This window comes from Sus scrofa, chromosome 13 (genome assembly GCF_000003025.6).
Source record: "Sus scrofa isolate TJ Tabasco breed Duroc chromosome 13, Sscrofa11.1, whole genome shotgun sequence".
NCBI classification, from domain to species: Eukaryota; Metazoa; Chordata; class Mammalia; order Artiodactyla; family Suidae; genus Sus; species Sus scrofa.
In genome coordinates this window covers 13823046-13844624 of record NC_010455.5, presented here as the reverse complement: position 1 = coordinate 13844624, position 21579 = coordinate 13823046, and the positions used below count along the sequence as shown (strand labels likewise).

The following is a 21579-nucleotide window of genomic DNA, read 5'->3' as shown; positions in this document are numbered from 1 at the left end:
CAGGCCAGAAACAAAGTCAGCCTTGAGCTCCTGGAAATCTCGGGACATTTGGTTTTCTCAGCATAGGAGTTTTATTTCTTGTCTTTGTGCTCCTTTTGTACTTTCTAGAAAGGGACTAATGACAGGCACTGGATGAGACATGGCCCAGATCCCTAGCTTGCCACTCCACAGATGTTTTTTAAACCTGAGACCTGGCCCGGGGATCGATGTTTTTGGTTTTTGGTTACAAGCTTTGGCTCCCACATGGACCAGCCATGCCGGTGATAAAGCTACATTAATGTTCATGTCATGATAATTCTGTCCTGAAAGTGTTTTACTTTGTGGAGCTACCATTTGAAAATCACATGTCCTCTTATTTTCCAGTGTTATGCTTTCAGAGCCTTGAGGTTTCTCTTCAGTATGGAAAGAAACAGACCACTCTTTAAAAGGTATGAACTTAGAGAAATGGAAGTGACCCGTGGCCATTAGATTCAGCAGTTTTCAAATACCTGCTTTAGAGGCAAACATTAAGAGTCAGTATGCAAAACCCATGTCTTCAGATTTCTTAAAATCCACAGATAAAACTGAGCTGCCCTAGTGATATCTTAACTCTGAAAATTCACAAAATGATGAGAAAAGCACATGGCCGACTTTAACAACATAGCTCTTAACATGTGACTGCTAGAGTTTTTAGTTTTTCCTTTTTTGTTTTAGACATTATCATTTTACTTTCCATAATAAATTGAGTTTCCTTTAGTATTTGTCATTCGTATTTTTTAAATTACAAATTTTAAATTTTAAATTAAATTTTAAATTTAAATTTTAAATTACAAATTTAAATTACAAATTTTTAAATTACAAACTTAATTTCTGGCTTAGCAGAACCCACTACCTGCTCATCAGATCCCTCTTTCACACACTCATAGCCAGCAAACATGTCTTCTCCGTTGCATCACAATTTACCAAATTAACAGGTGACGCAACTTTTAAGTTAAAATGAAAATGTTGCTTTTAGACAAGGATGTAGATTCTATTCTCCAAATGAGGAAGGACAATGTAGTTTTTTCTGGTAACTCCAAAATGTTTGTGTTGGGAAATATAAACAGTGACATGCTGAAACCAGATGCATTGCCAAACCCTCTCATCAAACAACAAGAAAGCCCTACATGCCACCTGGGGGACATTCCCTGCCCTCTGTGCCAAAGCTGTTAACATTTTAAATGGATGAAGTAAAAATATGTGCTTGTTGTTGCGTATTCAAAAATGTCCAAAGTTGATCTCGTCATTTCCTTTTTTCTCCATTTAAAAAAATTTTTACTGACGTACAGTTGATTTACAATGTTTGTTAATTTCTGCTGTACAACAAAGTGATTCAGTTATACACACAAGCATATCTATTCTTTTTTCAGATTCTTTTCCCATATAGGTTATCACAGAATATTGGGCAGAGTCCCCTGTGCTATACAGCCGGTCCCTGTCTTGACCGTCCGCTTCATATACAATAGTGTGCATAGGCCAATTCCAAACTCCCAGTCATTCCCCCACCCCTTTCCCCATTGATTAAGTTTGTTTTTTGGGGGGGATTTATTGGCTGTACCTATGGCATATGGAAGTTCCTGGGCCAGGGATTGAGTCTGAGCTGCAGCCTATGCCATAGCTATGCTGGGCTGGAGATCAAACCCATGCCTCTGCAAAGACCGGAGCCACTGCAGTTGGATCCCTAACCCATTGTGCCACAGCAGGAACTCCACCATAAGTTTGTGTTTGAAGTCTGTAAGTCTGTTTCTGTTTTGTAAACAAGTTCATTTGTATGATTTTTTAAAAGATTCTGTATGTAAGTGATATCATATGCTGTTTTTCTTTGTGTCATTTCCTTTTAATCAATAGAAAATAAATTGTCTGGATAGCCTTCACAGGATAGGAATTAATTTGAAGGGGAGGAGGCTGGATCTTTCTGACTGTGTGGTGAGCATGACAGAAAAACCACTGACTTAAGAGTTCTCTGGTGGCACTGTGGGTTAAGGATCCAGCAGCAGCTTGGATCGCAGCTGTGGCAGGGTTGATCCCTGGCCCAGGAACTTATGCATGCCATGGGTGTGGCCAAAAAAAAAAAAAAAAAAAAAAGAGAGAGAGAGAGAGAAAAGGAAAACCACTACCTCGGGAAGCAGACATTGGTTACCTACAGGTGTGGTCTGCACACCATAGAGGTGTGGGCAGGTTAGCCAAAGTCTTAGGTGCAAGTTCTTACTAGAATTTTATTAATAAGGTACAACAGAAACAAAGCTTTGAGTTCAGAAGCATGGCAAATTTTATGTTTTCACTTTGTTTCTTGAATTTAGGGGAAGAAAAATAATTAAAATTAGCTATTCACCATAACTTTTCATTTCAAGGCCCAGAATCATCATTTCAATGACCTTAAAGGATTTCATAAACCCTTGAAGCCAGTACCTTGGACACGGTGCACAAATCTCTGCATTTTAAAAGCATCTGTATTTAATTAATTTTATTTTCACAAAACCTTCAAAAATTAGGTTCATGTTTGCTTCTAGGGCTAATATGAGGACTGAACCAAAAGGCATTTGTGGAAACGCTCTGTGCTCAATAAACACCCAGTGAACATTCATTCCTATATTTGGTGCGACACCCTGAAATGTCTTAATAAGGCTTTCGTAAGGTCTCTATCATCCTTTTTTTTTTTTTTTTAAATTGTGACAAAAAGCACATAACATGAGCTCTACCCTCCTTTTTTTGAATGTGTGGAACAGTGTTCTTAGCTATAATCACGACCTTGTACGGCAGATCTCTCAAACTTTCCAGTTTCTTTTCCTTACCCCTTATAGACTATACCTCTAGCTTATTTTTGTGAGATAAGTTGATGAGTATTACTTTCCCAATTTGTTGAAGAGTATATTTAATGTAATTAACCTGCAAGTGAGCCAGTTCCCAAAGGGAAGGAATAAGCCACAGTTTCCAACTCCTACATGAAGCTTGTGTATGTGTTTTTCTCTGTAGGCTTTTCCCCACCGACTTATTTGAGATCTTCATTGATATAGGACATTATGTGCGTGACATCAGTGCTTATGAAGAGTTGGTATCAAAGTTGAACGTGTTAGTGGTAAGTCTTGAGTTGTAAATATTTGGTGGCAGGATGCTATGTGGTCCTGACAGATTTATCACAGCCACCTGTTTCCTTTTCATTTTTTGGTTAGGAGGATGAACTGAAGCAAATCGCTGAAAATATTGAAAGCATTAATCAGAATAAAGCTCCTTCGAAATACATAGGCAACTATGCAATTTTGGATCACCTTGGAAGTGGAGCTTTTGGCTGTGTTTACAAGGTGACTTTGCCCTTGAGCAACATTTCTGACATTTCCAGAAAACCCAGTGTCCACTTGCACATCCGCGCACAAGTGAATGGGAGCTCTCGTCATGGACAAATAGATGTAAAAATTAGAATGATTGTTTTTGTCCAACAGATAGCTGCACTGATGTTGTCTTAATCTTAGCTCTCAGCTCCAGAAATTGGTCACTGACCAAAGCTGTCATTAATCTCTCATACAAATAGTCAAAATTTGGAGAATGCATGACACATTTTCCAAATTTATACCAGTGTTTCTATATTTACCGAGCAAAATCCTATGAAATATTGCAGACTGATCCAGGAGATACCAATTTTTTTGATATGAGCTTAGTGTAAATGCAAATTGAATTTTTATAGGTATGTGACCTATTTAGATGACTTGGGATTAATCATGTGACCTAATTAATCTAATTTTTCTTTCCCTCTATAGCCACAACTCATTCTTTTTTTTTTTTTTTTTCCTTCTTATTTTAGGTTAGAAAGCTTAGTGGTCAAAATCTTTTAGCAATGAAAGAGGTCAATTTACATAACCCGGCCTTTGGAAAGGATAAAAAAGATCGAGACAGCAGTGTGAGGAATATTGTTTCTGAATTAACCATAATTAAAGAACAGGTAAATGTTCTGGTGATGGTTTATGAAGATAGTTCCCTTAAATAAATGTCATCAAGAAAAGTAGGATTCTCGTGGTGTTCTTGTCCATGCTGTGTAAGAACTGGTTCTGTTTGAAATAACTGACATTGAGGCGATGTCAGCTTTTCTCCTACGGCTTGACATTGAACCTTGGACGGTTGCTGGAGTTATAAGTGTATCAGGGCCAAGGATGCATAACAGAGAGTATCACTTATGAGCAAGCATGTCTGTTCCCTTCTTATTATATTGTAGAGTATTACCTCTTTACATGCATAAGAGTATGACTCAGGCTTCCTGACTTTTGTCAAGTGGAACCTAGTTGTTAACGTTCCTCACATACGGCTTCTTTCATCAAAAATGTGGATTTTTTCAAGACGAGTTATTATTTATTGGCACAAGCAAAATATTCTAACCTCATGTTAACAGCTCAATTAAGGCTCATGGTGAAGGTTTGTTTGGGGAGAAAGAACAAGTGCATAGGAAGAGAAAGGGGGTTTCTTTCTGTGATCAAAGAAAAGATTGCTTTCTTTTTCAGCCTTCTTTGTTTATACATTCATTATGAATACTCTTTGTCTCTAACTCCTGGGGAGACCTATCAGTTTATGGCTGTTTGCTTTCCATTGGTTAAATTTGCATCTCTGCTGGGACATAAAGAGCCATAAATATGATGATCTTTATTCAGAGAAATCTGCAGTTCCACTCCAATTTATAATTTACAGTAAATATTGTTAACAGATTGTTTTATAGTCAGCTTTTATATACAAATAGATTTTTTATTTTAGGGCCCCACCCACAGCATATGGAAGTTCCCGGCGAGGGGTCGAATCAGAGCTGCAGCTGCCGGCCTACACCACAGCCACAGCAATGCTGGATCTGAGCCACATCTGTGACCTATACCACAGCTCACAGCAATGCCAGATCCTTAACCCACTGAGCGAGGCCAGGGATCGAACCTGCGTCCTCATGGATGCTAGTTCGGTTCATTAACCGCTGAGCCATGACAGGAACTCCCACATACATTCTTTTGAGGTGTAATTGATACATGACAGTATGCTAGTTTCAGGTGTGCAACATGATGATTGAGTATTTGTATATGTTGTGACATGATCCCCACATTAAGTCCAGTTGACACCCCCCACCACACGTACTTGACACTTTTTTCCCCTGTGATAAGAACTTATAAATGGCAAGGAAGGCTTTTATTCAGGACCACTGCAGTAGAAGTCAAACCACTGCAACAGGGGAGAGAAATTAAACTCACCTTTGAACACAGCAGAGATTGCTGGGGATTTACTAAAGTCAGGGACATGGGGGTCAAAGGGTAGGAAATTACTAAGGAAATTCTCAGATTGGGGAGAAGAAATGCTTGATTCGATAACTAAGATGGGGGGTGAGGAACTTGATAGGATATCAATAGTGCAGCAATTCTCACTAAACTGGCTTAGTAGTATTCTTTTTAAAAATTTTTAGTTTTTTAAAAATTTTTAAAAATTTTATTGAAGTATAGTTGTTTTGCAATGTTATGTTGATTTCTGATGTACAGCAAAGTGATTCAGTTGTGTGCATACTCACGTCCATTCTTTTTCTGATTGTTCTCCCTTATAAATTCCCACAGAATATTGGGTAGAGTTCCCTGTGCTATACAGCGGGTCCCTGTTGACCGTCCATTCTATATGCAAGAGTGCACATGTGTCAATCCCCAACCCACAGTCCATTCCCCCAACCCTTGCCCTTTCGGTAACCATAAGTTTGTTTTCTATATCTGTGCGTCTGTTTCTGTTTTGTAAATAAGTTCATTTGTATCCTTTTTTTTAAATTCCACATATTAGTGATAGCATGTGATGTTTGTCTTTCTCTGTCTGATTTACTCCATTTAGTATGATCAACCCTAGGATTCTTGCTAAAATCAGGCAGGCCTAGTCTGGAGGAGGGCTCACAGGAGCCCGACCTAAGTTTGTTCCAGGAGGAAGTCCTTGTCAACTATTGTTACAAGAATAATTTTATTGGAGTCACTAACTCTTAGATGGTTTCAGTTTCATGCTAATCATGTTGGTGAGCACAGCAAGACACCAGTTGTGTAAATAGACGCAGTGTATATAAAAATTGAAGTTCAGGGAGAGATTAAGAGCCTACATATATATGTTCAAAATTAATTGCTTCATTCACTTTTCTCGTCTATGCCATATGTGTGGTGTTGGAATCATCCTCTCTTTTAATTAAATTAGGTGATAAAGCAGATAAATTTTTAATTCTGTTTGGTAAAGCTATATGGGAAATTGCTATTTTCAGACTAGTTTTGTAAGTAGCAAATAAAAAGAATCATAAAAAAATTAGGTTTTATCTTGAAATGCTTAGTTTAATAAGTAAACATAAATGTGATAATTTCTTTGTTGTTTTCACATATGATGTTCAACTAAATTGTCTGTGAAGTCAAGTTTGTATTTTGAAGTAATATATTGTTTGTGATTTATTTTCTTTTAGCTTTATCATCCCAATATTGTACGCTATTACAAAACATTTCTGGAAAGTAAGTATAAGTTTTCATGATATTTGTAATAAAGGAAATGCATCTATGTTACTTACATATTTCTATTTTAGAATGTTACAAAATAAGCTTAATCAACTATTTTATTTACTTTTTTTTTGTCATTTATATGACAACGGATGACATTGTGCATCATTTGCTCAATCAGTGAAACACTAATAATCAATGGTCAAAAGGTAAAGCCAAAGTAATAATTATTGCTGTTTTCTTATACAAAAAGCCCTTAATGGGATCAGGAGAAAAGAAAACTAAAGGATGACGGCTTCTTCAAGAAAAAATTAAAAGTTGTTTTTACTGAATCAGATGACACTTTCTATCCCCCACATAAGAGCTAGGTTTATGAGATTTCTTTTTCTTAAAGTTCAGGTAATTGCCACCAGGTGGCAGTGGAACCCTGACTGAATCCGTGGGCAGGCTCTTTCTGATAGAGTGATGGAAAAATGGAATCAAAATGTTGAGATAAAAATCAAACTCGGTCACTTGTTTAAAAAAAATCAGACTTTGGACTGAAGTAATACACATATGTATTATACCCGATGTGCTTCACTGTGAAATTTCAAAATAAATTTCCATTTGAAGGTGCTTCCTTACTTGCCTCTTTGTTAATGCCATTGTTTTTTAAAATTTTACTTTGCTTTTTAGGCCCGCATCCATGGCATATGGAGGTTCCCAGGCTAGGGGTCCAATCAGAGCTACAGCTGCCGGCCTACACCACAGCATGGCAACATCAGATCTGAGCCATGTCTGCGACCTACACCACAGCTCATGGCAATACCAGATCCTTAACCCACTGAGTGAGGCCAGGGACCACACCTGCACCCTCATGGATACTTGTTGGATTCGTTTCTGCTGTGCCACGACAGGAACTCCTAAAATTTTTTAATTTTTAAAAATTATAGTTGATTTACAATGTTGTGTCAATTTCTTTTTTTAATCTTAATTTTTTAATTAAAGTACAGTTGACGTACAGTGTTGTATCCACTTCTGTGTTATTGTTATGCAGACCTGTTGTGTGCTTTGCCCTGTTATGATTCTACCCATCTGCCTTACCCTGGTTGACTCAGAGGACCTCAGTGCTGAAACTATCCAGTAAATCCTGCCCCCTTGGCCATTTGTACTTGATATTAGAATAATTTCCTTGTGCATATCCTATCATAAAGAGATCAGATTGGCCTCTGACTTGGACTGGAGTGACATAGCTTGTCCTAATTTAAAAACAAAATAACCCTTTTAATAACCAACCTGACTCTTCCAAAAAGAATTAGAAGTGGCTCAAAAATACATAAACTATGATAAAATAGACTAGGAAATCATGATAAAAGGAAATAAAAGGTGAGAAAATTCAAGCTGGAGGTAAGGTTAGTAATACAGTAAATATTTCTTAGGATTATTAAAAATTGTAAAAAATATGAATGTCAGTCTTTAGGAGAATGATTAGATAAATTATGACACATCTGTTTTGTGGAATACTCTGTAACCAGCAGAAAAAATGGCATGGATTGTGTGTACTAACTGACCTATGAGAATGTTGACTGAAAAAAGGGTATGTTGTAGAATATGTATAGTATGGCTTCACTTTTGTAAATATTGTATACATAATTTTATATACATCTAGAACATTATAAAAGATACGTATCACCTAACATTTTTTTTTTTCCTTTTTACAGCCGTACCTGCAGACTATGTAAGTTCCTGGGCCAGTGGTTGAGTTGGAGCTGCAACTGCAGTCTACACCATAGTCACAGCAACACCTCATATGAACCACATCTGTGACCTACGCCACAGCTTATGGCAACAGCAGATCCTTAACCCACTGAGTGAGGGCAGGGATCAAACCCACATCTTCACAGAGACAACATCAGGACCTTAACCCGCTGAGCCACAATAGGAACTTCTCATGTACCATTGTTTCATATTGATTTTGGAGGAGAAAGTAGAATTTACTTCTGTTTGTTGGCATCCAAAGCAGAGACAGACCCAGTCAGTTATGAGGTTCCCAGAATCCATAAGCTGGAATCTGGAGGACAGCTTTCTCAGCTCTTGAGGGGGCAACACAGAAATTTCCATCATGAGTGGTGTTTCTAACAGTGTCAGTGCTAAGCCATGGTGTGATTTCATTGTAAAATACTGTAAGGTAAATCTAGGTGACTAAAGAACAGTGTTTAAAATCCAACTTTCTGAATGTCTGGCTGGATTCAAGGGTACGTTTTAGACCCCTTAGAGGAAAGGTGGCTGTACCTGTTCCTCAGGGACACCTCCATGACTTGGGATCATTTACTGGCTCTCTTTGGCGCCTTTCAACACTTCTATATCCTGGTATACATACAAAATGCTTTTTTTTTTTTTTTTGGGTCTTTTTGCTATTTCTTGGGCTGCTCCTGCAGCATATGGAGGTTCCCAGGCTAGGGGTCTGATCGGAGCTGTAGCTGCCTGCCTACCCCAGAGCCACAGCAACGCCGGATCCGAGCCGCGTCTGCAACCTACATCACAGCTCACAGCAACGCCGGATCGTTAACCCACTGAGCAAGGGCGGGGACCGAACCCGTAAACTCATGGTTCCTAGTCGGATTCGTTAACCACTGCGCCACGACAGGAATTCCTACAAAATGCTATTACTTGCCAGTATAAACTTATGCTGGGAGGTTGCCTATAGCTGAAAGATTTTTGCTGGGCTCCAGTTGTTGCCAAGATGCCCTCACTCACCTGCTCCAGAGCTGACAGGATTCACAGCTCTAACTCTTTAGTGCTGTGCCCTAAACAACACCCATTGGAAAGCTTGGGTTCTAAGTCGTAAGTTCTTTTCACAATGTCTATATTGAATTTATTTATTTATGTATTTATTTCTATTTATTGAATTTAAATTTACTTTTTGCTTTTTATTTATGTAGATGATAGGTTGTATATAGTTATGGAGCTTATAGAAGGGGCCCCTCTTGGAGAGCATTTCAGTTCTTTGAAGGAAAAACAACATCATTTCGCTGAAGAGAGACTATGGAAAATATTTATACAGGTATCTTTTATCTTTTTAAAAAACGTTTTATTGAAGTATAGGTAATTTACAAGGTTGTGACAATTTCTGCTGTACAACAAAGTGACCCAGTCATTCATATACACACATCCATTCTCTCAGATTCTTTTCCCACATAGATGATCACAGAATACTGGGCCGAGTTCCCTGTGCTGCACAGCAGGCCCTTTTAGCCAGTCATTCCATTTACCTCAGTGTGCATATGTTAATCCCAAACCCCTAGTCCATCCCTCCCACCCCCTCCACTTTTCTCCTTTGGTAACCGTAAGTTTTTCAAAGTCTGTGAATCTGTTTCTGTTTTGCAAATAAGTTCATTTGTATCCTTTTGTAAAGACTCCATGTATAGGTGGTATTGTATGATGTTTGTCTTTCACTGTCCGACTAACCTCTCTTAGTGTTAACCTTTTCTATGACACGGGAAAGTTCTGAGCTGATGTCCTAGAGCCATGTGTAGTGGACGTGAGTAACTATGTATCTGGGTATATTGGGGAAATAACGTTGTTTTGTTATTTGCTGTTTGAAGCTGTGCCTGGCTCTTCGATACTTACACAAGGAGAAGAGGATTGTCCACAGAGACCTGACGCCAAACAACATTATGCTGGGGGATAAGGACAGAGTGACAGTTAGTAAGTAGAAGAATCTGAAAATTTTCAATATTCTAGGGCAGAGTTATCCCATAGAACTTTCTGCACTGCTGGGCATGTTCCCATTCCACACCGATGGGCATTTGTCCAGCATGGCAGCCGCTAGCCGCATGTTACTGAGGATATGAATTTTTAATTCTGTTAAATTTTAGTTAACTTAAATATCCCTCTGTGACTCGTGACTGCTGTATTGGACAGTGTCTAGTGTAGCTCTTGCTGACTGAGTTATATTTTGCTTGTTAATTTGTTCTTTAATAAGAATAAAGTACTCTTAGGTTGCTTGAGCATTTAATTCCCAAGTCAGTGGTTTCTGGGTTTTTCCTTTCTGTAGAACACTGCTTCATCCACAAAGGCCTTTATGACTACCTAAGCACGTTTTTGTGTTACAAATATAATCTGTGACATATGGGTGACAAAGGTACATGTCAAGGGCTACAAAAAAAATCTAGCCATTTGTATACTAGGTTGTATACTACATTTTCACTTTTTACTACAGTATTTTCAACCATAGCAGGTAGGCCTAATGTTATATACAGTTTTACAAATACAAAAGTTATTTCTTTTTCCCCAGAGTTGTCTAATTCTCCGTCATAACTTAAAAGTAACATTTTGGCTTAGCTTTATGTTCTTTTTACATTATTTTTATTTTTATTTTTTTGTAATGATTTTTATTTTTTCTCTTAGAGTTGGTTTACAGTGTTCTGTGAATTTTCTACAATATAGCAAAGTGACTCAGTAACACACACACACACACACATACATTCTTTTTCTCACATTATCCTGCATCATGCTCAGTCACAAGTGACTAGATATAGTTCCCAGTGCTATACAGCAGGATCTCATTGCTTATCCATTCTAAATGCAATAGTCTGCATCTATTAATCCCAGATTCCTGGGAATCTGATTCCTCCCGAAGGCAATTCCAAATGTGCATATTCACCATAACCACATCCTCAGTGACAACGATTAGATTTCCTGTCCGGATTTTTGTTAGTAGAACATACTATATTAGTTGAAAAGTAAAAAAAAAATCCTGAAACAGAAACTCTATAGAGAACCTTCAGTGCAAAGGCAGCTTTCTCCTGCCTCCTTCACTCATGACCACTTAAGTTACTCTCATGGACTATTAATGGTTCACCAACTACAAGTAGCGAGATGTCTAAACCAGTGGTCTGCAAGTATATGTGATCACAGCATTCCACCAGGAAATTTTTTTGATAACACACTGCCAAAATATGTATGTTTATTTGTAAATTCTATACACCTCTCACTGTACAATTATTCTATATTACATAAAATCTACAGAAATAATATGTAAAGGGGTGCATTAAAAATAAAAATAGAGGCTTTGGAGTTCCCATCATGGCTCAACGTTATGAACCTGATAGTATCCATTAGGACTCGAGTTCGATTCCTAGTCTCCTTCAGTGGATTAAGGACCAGCTGTTTCTGCCAGCTGTGATGTAGGTTGCAGACACATCTTGGATCCCATGTTGCTGTGGCTGTGGTGTAGACTGGCAGTTGCAGCTCTGATTTGACCCCTAGCCTGGGAACTTCCATATGCTGCAGGTGTACCCCCCCAAAAAAAAAGAAGCAAAAAATAAACTAAAATAAAAGAGTTTTTGATATTTTTTCTGCCCCCCAGTGGATTGCTTTTGGTACCCTGCTTGGGGGACCGCTGCCGTAAATTTTATTGATGTGAAGACATTTGACAGCATTTTAAAGCTCAGTCTCTTAATTTTAGAAGAATCTGATTCCTCCTGAAGGCAATTCCAAATGTGCATATTTACCATAACCACATCCTCAGTAACAAGGATTAGATTTCCTGTCCAGATTTTTGTTAGTAGAACATACTATATATTAGCTTGAAAAATAAAAAAAAATCCTGAAACAGAAACTCTATAGACAAGCTTCAATGCAAAACTACTTCAAAATATTTTAAGCCAGTGCTTTGAATAAAATAAGAACAAATAATTGTGACTGTTCATCTTGATACACATTGCTTAGTCATTTGAAGTTAATTATAATTTTGTTTATTATAAGCTTTTTGCTTTTTTAAAATAAATTGTACTTGTGTCTTTCTAAGAATTTTTATTATTTATATAATCTAGATATCTCAACTTATAAGTTAATAAGGATTATTTTAAATTGTGTTTGAATTTCATAGCAAACAGTGTATATGCTTTTAAATACTATTAAACAGATCTGTTTACTAGTTTAATATCTGTTTTATCCTTCTTATATGATTATTCAGGCCATATTTTCTGAGTATTAGCCAACCCCTCATTCCATTTTCTTAGATTAGCTGCAGTCATTTCTTTTGGTTATATTTAAATACATTGAGATTAACCTTTTATTGTAGTAGCCTGATTTATTTTATTTCTAAACTATTTTAAGTAATTTTTAGATATATTTTCTTTAACTTATGGTACTACACATCAAAATGGTTTGCAAAATAAAGTAATGCTAAAAAGCTTATAAAGAAAAATCTACCCCTTTGCAACCCCCAGTTCCATTTCCTGAAAACAACCACTTTCACTTCTTTTTAGCTTTTTTGTCTGGTATTTGGTTTTCTACTGTGATAGTGGAGGATTCAGTTTTCTTATTTTCTCTTCTTCCCCCCTACCATCCTGCAATGGGAGTTTCCGTGGTGGCTCAGTGGTTAATGAATCTGATTAGGAACCATGAGGTTGTGGGTTCAATCCCTGGCCTCACTCAGTGGGTTAAGGACCTGGCATTGTCACAAACTCTGGTATAGGGCACAGAAGCAGCTCGGATATGGCATTGCTGTGGCTCTGGTGTAGGCTGGCAGCTGTAGCTCCAATTCGACCTCTAGCCTGGGAACTTCCATATGCTGTGGGTGTGACCCCCCAAAAAAAATCCTGCAATACTTTTAGCACAATTTGGTGTTGTCAATATTCAGTATTTATATTATTACTACTGTGTAATTATTGTTCAATGTTGATTACCTTTCCTTCCTAATAGACCTTTTTGTTTTTCTTAGAGTTCAGTTATTAAATTGCCTTTCTTTTGCTTATTTTCCTCATTTTCTGTGTACCTTTTATTTCTTCCCAAATCTTCCAAAAGCCCTCTCTGTGCTATTTTTTTTTTTTTTTTTGGTCTTTTTGCCTTTTCTAGGACCGCTTCCACAGCATATGGAGGTTCCCAGGCTAGGGGTCCAATCCGAGCTGTAGCCACCAACCTACGCCAGAGCCACAGCAACACCGGATCCTAGCCGCATCTGCAAACTACACCACAGCTCATGGCAACGCAGGATCCTTAACCCACTGAGCAAGGCCAGGGATCGAACCCGCAACCTCATGGTTCCAAGTCGGATTCATTAACCACTGCGCCACGGTGGGAACTCCTCTGTACAATTTTTTTTAATGATTTTTGTTTTTTTCCATTATAGCTGGTTTACAGTGTTCTGTCAATTTTCTACTGTACAGCAAGGTGACCCAGTCACACACACATGGTATACATTCTTTTTCTCACATTGTCCTTCATCATGCTCCATCATAAGTGACTAGATATAGTTCCCAGTGCCTCTCTGTGCTAACTCCACGTGGTCCAACATGACAGTTACTCTCAGTTTGGTTTTCCTGGATGCTCATTATAGCTGTTTGCTGTAATGTAGGCAAAGTTTGACTTTAGGTCTGATGCAAAGCTATTGTCCTGGAACTTTCATGCTCCTTTTCTGACCGGAGTCTCTATTTCTTACTTCCTTTCTCTTTTTCTTTCTTTTTCAACTCCTCTATTTTGCCAAAGTGTATCTTCTGGTAACTTTCCTAAGAAATAGCACCTTAGAAATGATCATTTTTACTTCAAAAAAAATTTATTTGGAGGTATAAGTGACATATAGCATTATATCAGTTTTGGGTGTACAACATAATGATTTGCTATTTATATACATCATGAAATGATTATCACAATGTCTAGTTAACATTCATCACCTTAAATAGTTAAAAAAATTTCTTCTTTTGTGTTGAAAACTTTTAAGATCTATTCTCTTAGGAACTTACAGATTATGCAGTACAGTATTATTAACTTTAGTCACCATACTGTGCATTACATCTCCATGACTTATTTATTTTATAACTAAAAGTTTGTACCTTTTGACCTTCATCACCTGTTTCTCCTACCCGCTACCCTTTGCCCTGGCAACCATCAGTCTGTTCTCTATATGTATGAGCTTGATTTTTGTTTTGTCTATTTGTTTTTTGCAGTCCACATATAAGTGAGATTATGTGGCATGTCTTTCTCTGTCTGCCTTATTTCACTCAGTATAACGACCCCAAGGTCCATTCATGTTATTGCAAGTGACAATATCTTATTCTTTGTTATGGCTGATTCATATATGTATGTATGTATGTGTATATATCTCACATTGTCTTTATTCATTCATCTAAGATGGGCTCTTAGGCTGCTTCCATATCTTGACTACCTTAAGTAATGCTGCACTGAACATAGGGGTATATATATCTTTTCAAATTGGTGGGGTTTTTTTTTCTTCAAATAAATACCCAAAAGTCGAATTGCTAGACCATATGGTAGTTCTATTTTTTAATATTTTGAGGAACATCCGTATCATTTTCCACAGTGGCTGTAACAATTTACATTCCTGCCAATAGTGCACAAGGGTTCCCTCACCAATAATTATTTATTTATTTATTTATTTATTTATTTATTTATTTTTACAAAATAAAATACATATATTTAAACACAGTTACATTCACACAGATTATTATATCATGGGTCTTAAGAAACAGATTAAGTGACTCCCTCTGGAAAAGTGGAATGGAAAATATGCTGTGACAAATAGGAAATTTATTCTATACTTTATCCCATTTTGTATGGCTTTCATCTTTACTTTAGTATTATCTATTACATTTCAATTTTTCTTTAAAAATCAGCATTATATTAAAATCGTGTATATTGTGCAACTGAAATTTATAAAGAAGGAAGCCTTATATACCATTAAATATTTTATATAGCATCATAAAAAGAATAACTTAACTGGTAAGAATAACAAAAATAATACACCCTCTGAAAATAAGTAAAATATAAAATGCATAAATTGGTTAAAAAACAATGTAACTATATAAATATATCTACACAATTCATTACATCTTATTGATTCTTCAATATAGGCATTACCCCATTCTAGGTGATGTGATAAACAAGGCATTATAGACCTTGTATTGTACCATGGAGAGAAATGGTTATTAATAATACAATTGTAGAACTGTATTATTTAATTGTACAGTTGCATTATTTAATTATAATTATGATAAATTCTTTGATGGAGAGGAAATCAGAATAAGATCTAAGGAGACTTCAGCATTCCAAGAATGATGTCAAATGACCCCCTTCATGGTGGATTATGCACTTATTTACTATGAGATATATTTCTTCTCCAGAGATTCCTTGTTTATGTATCAATTGTAGATTTTTGGTTTGCAGTCATTCTGAAGTTTTGATGTAAGAGCCTATATGTATATGAGATTGTTTTGAGTTGTTGTTCTCTTAATTGCAAGTTCATCTCCAGTGTCCTGCGTTTGTACCCACCTCTTCTCATGATTTCTGACTTTGGTGGTATAATTGTGCATGGATGATTTCGTATCTTTACTGTATATATACCTTTACTGGTGAGCCTTGTCGTCTGTGGGATTTTTGTTTCCTGTTGCTGTCTTTTCTTTTCCGCCTAGGGAAGTTCCTTTAGTATTTGTTGTAAGGCTGGTTTAGTGTTGCTGAATTCTCTCAGCTTTTGCTTATGTGTGAAGGTTTTGCTTTCTCGTCCAAATCTGAATGAGAGCCTTGCTGGGTAAAGTCATCTTGGTTGGAGGTTTTTTCCTTTCATCACGTGAAGTACATCATGCCACTCCCTTCTGGCCTGCAGAGTTTCTGCTGACAAATCTGCCGATAACCTTATTGGGGTTCCCTTGTATGTTACTTGGTTCTTTTCCCTAGCTGCTTTCAAGATTTTCTCTTTGGCTTGAATTTTGGTCAGCTTGATTAATATGTGTCTCGGTGTATTCCTCCTTGGGTTTATTTTGTATGGTACTCATTGTGCTTCCTGGGTTTGAGTGAGTGGTTCCTTTCCCATGTGAGGGAAGTTTTTTGGCTATTATCTCTTGGAATATTTTTTCTGTCCCCTTCTCTCTCTCTTCTCCTTCTGGCACCCCTATAATATGGATGTTGGTGCGTTTCACGTTGTCCCAGAGTTCCCTGAGACTCTCTTCATTTGTTTTCAATCTTTTTTCTCTTTTCTGTTCTGAATCCATCATTTCCACTCGTCTGTCCTCCACCTTGCTTATTTGTTCTTCTGCCTCCTGTATTCTGCTGTTCGCTGCTTCTAGTGAATTTTGTATTTCAGTTATTGTAGTTTGCATCTCTTCTTGTTTTAAGTTTTGTATCTTGTATCTCTTTGGTCAGTGTTTCCTGTAAGTTATCCATCTTTGCCTCCAGTTTATTTTTGATGTCTTGCATCATCTTCAGCATCAACAGTCTGAAGTCTTTTTCCTGGAGGCTGAGAATCTCCTCATGGCTTAGCTGTTTTTCTGGGGTTTTTCCTTTGCCCCTCATCTGAGTTAGAGTTCCCTGTCTTTTCATTTGTATAGGTTTTTGGTGTGGTGATCTTTTTACAGATAAAAGGGTTGTAGCCTCTCTTACTTGTGGTGTCTGCCCCCCTTGTGGCTGAAGTCAGTATGGGAGGCTTGCTGTAGGCTTCCTGATGGGAGGGGCTGATGCCTGCCCCCTGGTAGGAGGAACCCATTCTAACCCCTCTGTTGGGTGGGGCTTAGTCTCTGGATGGGATTAGAGGCAGCTGTGTGCCTGAGGGGTCTTTAGGTAGCCTGTTTACTGAGGGGCCGTGGGGCTGTGATCCCAACTGTATTGTCGTTTGCCCTGGGGCTTCTCAGCACTGAGTGATGGGTGGGGCCAGATTTTCCCCAAATGGCCACCTCCAGAGAAAGGCAGCTGCTGAATATTCCCAAGAGCTTTGCCTTCAATGTCCCTCCCTCACAACAAGCCACATTCACCCCTGTTTTCCCAGGATGTCCTCCAAGCACTGCAGTCAGGTTTGACCTAGGTTCCTGTGGAGACCTCGCTCTGCCCTGGGACCCAGTGCACGTGAAAGTCCATGTGCGTCTTTTAAGAATGAGGTCTCCATTTCCCCCAGTCCCGTGGAGCTCCTGTGCACAAGCCCCACTGGCCTTCAAAGCCAGATGCTCCAGGGGCTCTTTCTCCTGGTGCCAGATCCCCACAGGTGAGGGTTTGATGTGGGGCTCAGAACTCTCACTCCTGTAGGTGAGTCTCTCTCTGTGAACCAGTTAGTTTTCAGTCTGTGGAGCTTCCCACCTGGGAGGTATGGGGTTGTTTGTATCATGAAATGGCCCCTCCTCCCTCTTGATGTGGCCTCTTCTTGTTCTTCTGGAGTAGGATGTCTTTTTTAAGGTTTCTGGTCCATTTGGGTGGAGATTGCTCAGCTTTTAGTTGTTGTTTAGTGAATTTTGTTGTTTTTAGGAGAGAAGTTGAGCTCCAGTCCTTCTATTCTGCTGTCTTAATCCTCTCTCCTGTTTGTTTGTTTGTTTTTAGGGCCACATCCAGGCACATGGAAGTTCTCAGGCTAGGGGTCAAATTGGAGCTGTAGCCATCAGCCTACACCACAGCAATAGCAACACAGGATCTGAGCTGTGTCTGTGACCTACAGCCTAGCACAAGGCAATGCCGGATCCCGAACCCACTGAGCAAGGCCAGGGATAGAAGTGGAAATCTCATGGTTACTAGTCAGATTCGTTCCTGTTGCACCACAACAGGAACTCCCATTTTTTTTTTTTATGCTTTTTTGATGATGGCCATTCTAACAGGTGTGAGGTGTTATATCTCACTGTGGTTTTGATTTGCACTTCCATTTGCACTTCCTTGATGATTAGTAATATTGAATATATTTTCATGTACCTATTGGCCATCATATGTCTTCTTTGGGAAAATGTCTATTCAGATCTTTTGCCTATTTTTCACTTGGACTTTTTTTTTTAAAGAATGTTAAAAGCTAAGGAACAATGCTACTTCTGGGAAAATATAACATTGCTTTGTGTTTTGAATTGTAGCTGACTTTGGCCTGGCAAAGCAAAAACAAGAAAGCAGTAAACTCACATCTGTTGTGGGAACAATTCTGTATTCCTGGTAAGGATAATTATTTTATTATTCTCAAACATCCTGCGTAACTGGGCTCTTATTTCCTTTGTTGGTTTGCAAAGGAAAAACATTTACATATTTAATATGTTTTCAATTACCCATGTAATACACATGTATAGAATGGTACATCATTATGTGTTTAAAATAACAAATTATCTTTCTTTTAAGGTAACTCTGCCCCTCGTTGGGAGTAATTTTATTACTTGTAATTGAAATGATCTTCTGCACATAGTAGGTGCGCAAAAGTTGTTGAATGAATCTGTGTGTAAACCAGTAGGCTTGCTACAGGATGTGATACATGGAACATTTTATTGCATCTCTTGGGTGTATAACTCTTTTACTTTCTTTCCATATTCATTCAAGATTGAGGAAAGGACTTTTATGTACTAATACCTGTCCCAGCATCTGTCAAATAACAGGAGTTGAATAAATTTTATTATGTGAATGCAAAAGTGATGAATATATACTTAGATGTATGTGTACAAAGTTGGTTGGTTCTTGGGTTAATGAGTGCTACCTTACATAGTTAAAAAATTTTTGATGAATGAAGGCTTTTTTTTAGCATGCTTTGAGGTTCCTTTGCAATTCACTAATTATTAGGAAGTACGAATCTTCCTTTGCTGATTACATATCATTTGTCTGAATCTGTCTAAATCAGCATACAGATAAGGTAGTCAGTAGACAGCCAATTTCAGGGAAATATTCTGAAATCTCATTTGTGGAACTCAAGCCACAGCATATTAGCTCAAACACAAAACCTGAAGCCCATGGACAAAGCCTGGAGCTGACATTCATGACAGGCTGGCTCTCTTCCAATAAAAAAGTAGCCTGCCCCAACAAGCTCTCCTTTTCCTGGTAAAGGGATGGCTTACTCAAGCAGACCCTTATGAGGAATGAGGAGAGTTTCAGATCCCTGGCTAATCAGTTAAACCACACTGCCCTTTCTCCTACTCTGGCTGTAAAAAGAAGCAGCTAACTTCCATTGGGGTCTGCTCTCCCTGACCACCAGGAAGCTATCCTGCTGTGTTAGTAGCGTTTCTCATCTCAATAAACTCAACTCTCTTCTCACTTGGCTCACTTGGCTCTGTGTGTGAAATTCCTTTCCACCTGTGTTAGGTCCACGACATCATTCATCAGGTCAAGCAATTGAGACACTTGATCTTTTTTTTTTTTTTTTAAATCTAGTCTGTTGTGCAATGGAATTCCGGGAATAGGATTGCAAAGGATTCTTCTCCAAGGAAGTGGAAATTGGAAACATCACCCCTATTTTGCAAAGTGCTTTCATACAAAAATGTTCAAAATAGTGTTTTGAGGGGTGGATTTTCATTTATTTTGCTAGAAATGCTTTACATCTATGTTTTTGAAAGTAGCTTCATGAGAAGATGCAGAAATTGGTAGCCAGGATAAAATCATACCTTGAAAACTGAAAGTTTATCTGTGTACTTAATCTCTTACAAGTTTCTCTGGTTTCTTTTTTTTCACTTTTTTTTTTTAAAGGTCACACCTGCGGCACATGGAGGTTCCCAGGGTGGGGGTCAAATCTGCACTACAGAGGCCAGCCTACACCACAGCCACAGCAACTCGGGATCCAAGCCGCATCTGAGACCTACACCACAGCTCATGGTAATGCCAGATCCTTAACCCACTGATCAAGGCAAGGGATCAAACCTGTGTCCTCATGGATACCAGTCAGATTTGTAGCCCATGAGCTACAACGGAAACTCCCTCTTACAAGTTTTGTACTGTTGACTGAAAAATTAAATTGAGAATGATGTTTTATTTGGTGGGTAAAACTGAGGACTTAAGCCTGAGAGGCAGCCTCTCAGATCACTCTGAGGGACAGCTCCAAAGAGGTAAGCGAGGAGTCAGGACATACAAGAGTTTTTGCAACAATGACCTGGTAGTCAGAATATCAAAAGATTACTGTTAGTTAAGGAAAGCCAGACATTTCGAATTAATGAATTTAGCACTTTTCTTGCTATGGGAAGATGCAAGAATTTGGGCTCATTGAAATCGTTCCTCTTATAGACCCCTTAACTGTCTAGGGCCAGTATCCCTCAGGGTTCAAGGTCAGGTTGGATGCAGTGACTGATGGCTTGACGGCCTCAGCATCCTTTGTTTACTGGTATGGCAGGCAACATTTTATTTTTATATTATTTTAATTTTTTTTTGCTTTTTAGGGCCTCACCTGCGACATATGGAAGTTCTCAGGCTAGGGCTCAAATCAGAGCTACAGCTGCCGCCTTGCCCCACAGTCACAGCAATGTGGGATCCGAGCTGCGTCTGCGACCTACATCATAGCTCACGACAATGCCTGGTCCTTAACCCACTGAGCAAGGCCAGAGATCAAACCCGCATCCTTGTGGATCCTAGTCAGGTTTGTTAACTGCTGAGCCATGAAGGGAACTCCGGCAGGCAACATTGTAAATTCATAGAACTAATGATTTAGGATCTGGCATTGTTAATGTTGTGCCTCGGGTTGTATTTCACTAAATACATACTCTGGTGCTACACGACCTGATGGGTTGAACCCTAATGCATGGACCTCCGGGTACTAAGAACCAACTATAAATTACATGCAGATTTTCAACTGTGGGGAAGGTCTCATCCCTAAACCCTGCACTGTTCAAGGGTCAACTGTATGTGTAACATAGGAGAGGAAATAGCCCATAATTTTGGATTCTATGTTTGATAAGATGAATTGGTGATGCACTGGATGGATATACTTGATAGAAATGAAGTATTTTCTTCAAATATTTTCATTTATCATATTCTTTCTTTAAAAAAAAAAAACTATTGTCTTAATATTATACATACTTATTGACCAGGTAATCTTTTACGATTTCTCATTTGTCTCCTTTTGGTTGTGGCAGTTTCTCAGGTTTTTCTTATTTTTGATGACCTTGGAAGTTTTGAGACTTAGTGGTTAGGTATTTTATAGAATTTCCTCATTGGGGATTTGTCTGCTGTTTTTCTAATGATTAGACTGGAATGTGTTTGCGGAGGAAGGTCACAGGTATAAACTGCCATTCTCTTATGGGTACTAACTATCCATATGGCTTGTCACTGCTGATGTTCATCTTGATCACCTAGCTGGCGACAGTGTGTGTTGGGTCTCTTTGCTGTAAAGTTATTCTTTTTTCCCCTCTTTCTATAAGGTAATTTGTGAAAGGAAGTTCCTCTATGCACCCCA

General features: G+C 38.3%; 1 protein-coding gene across 6 annotated transcripts in view; it reads left to right on the top strand.

The window, feature by feature from the left end:
• The window catches only part of NEK10 (NIMA related kinase 10), a 180719-nt gene that overhangs the window by 87272 nt on the left and 71868 nt on the right, over positions 1–21579 (top strand). For 5 of the 6 annotated variants that reach the window (XM_021071459.1, XM_021071458.1, XM_021071456.1 and 2 more), the window contains 8 exons: positions 364–428; positions 2992–3094; positions 3189–3317; positions 3815–3952; positions 6452–6497; positions 9404–9525; positions 10067–10169; positions 18299–18374. In XM_021071459.1, the coding sequence (XP_020927118.1) occupies positions 364–428; positions 2992–3094; positions 3189–3317; positions 3815–3952; positions 6452–6497; positions 9404–9525; positions 10067–10169; positions 18299–18374 (782 nt within the window). The remainder of the gene's footprint in view (positions 1–363; positions 429–2991; positions 3095–3188; positions 3318–3814; positions 3953–6451; positions 6498–9403; positions 9526–10066; positions 10170–18298; positions 18375–21579) is intronic. The other variant, XM_021071460.1, reaches the window with a different exon arrangement.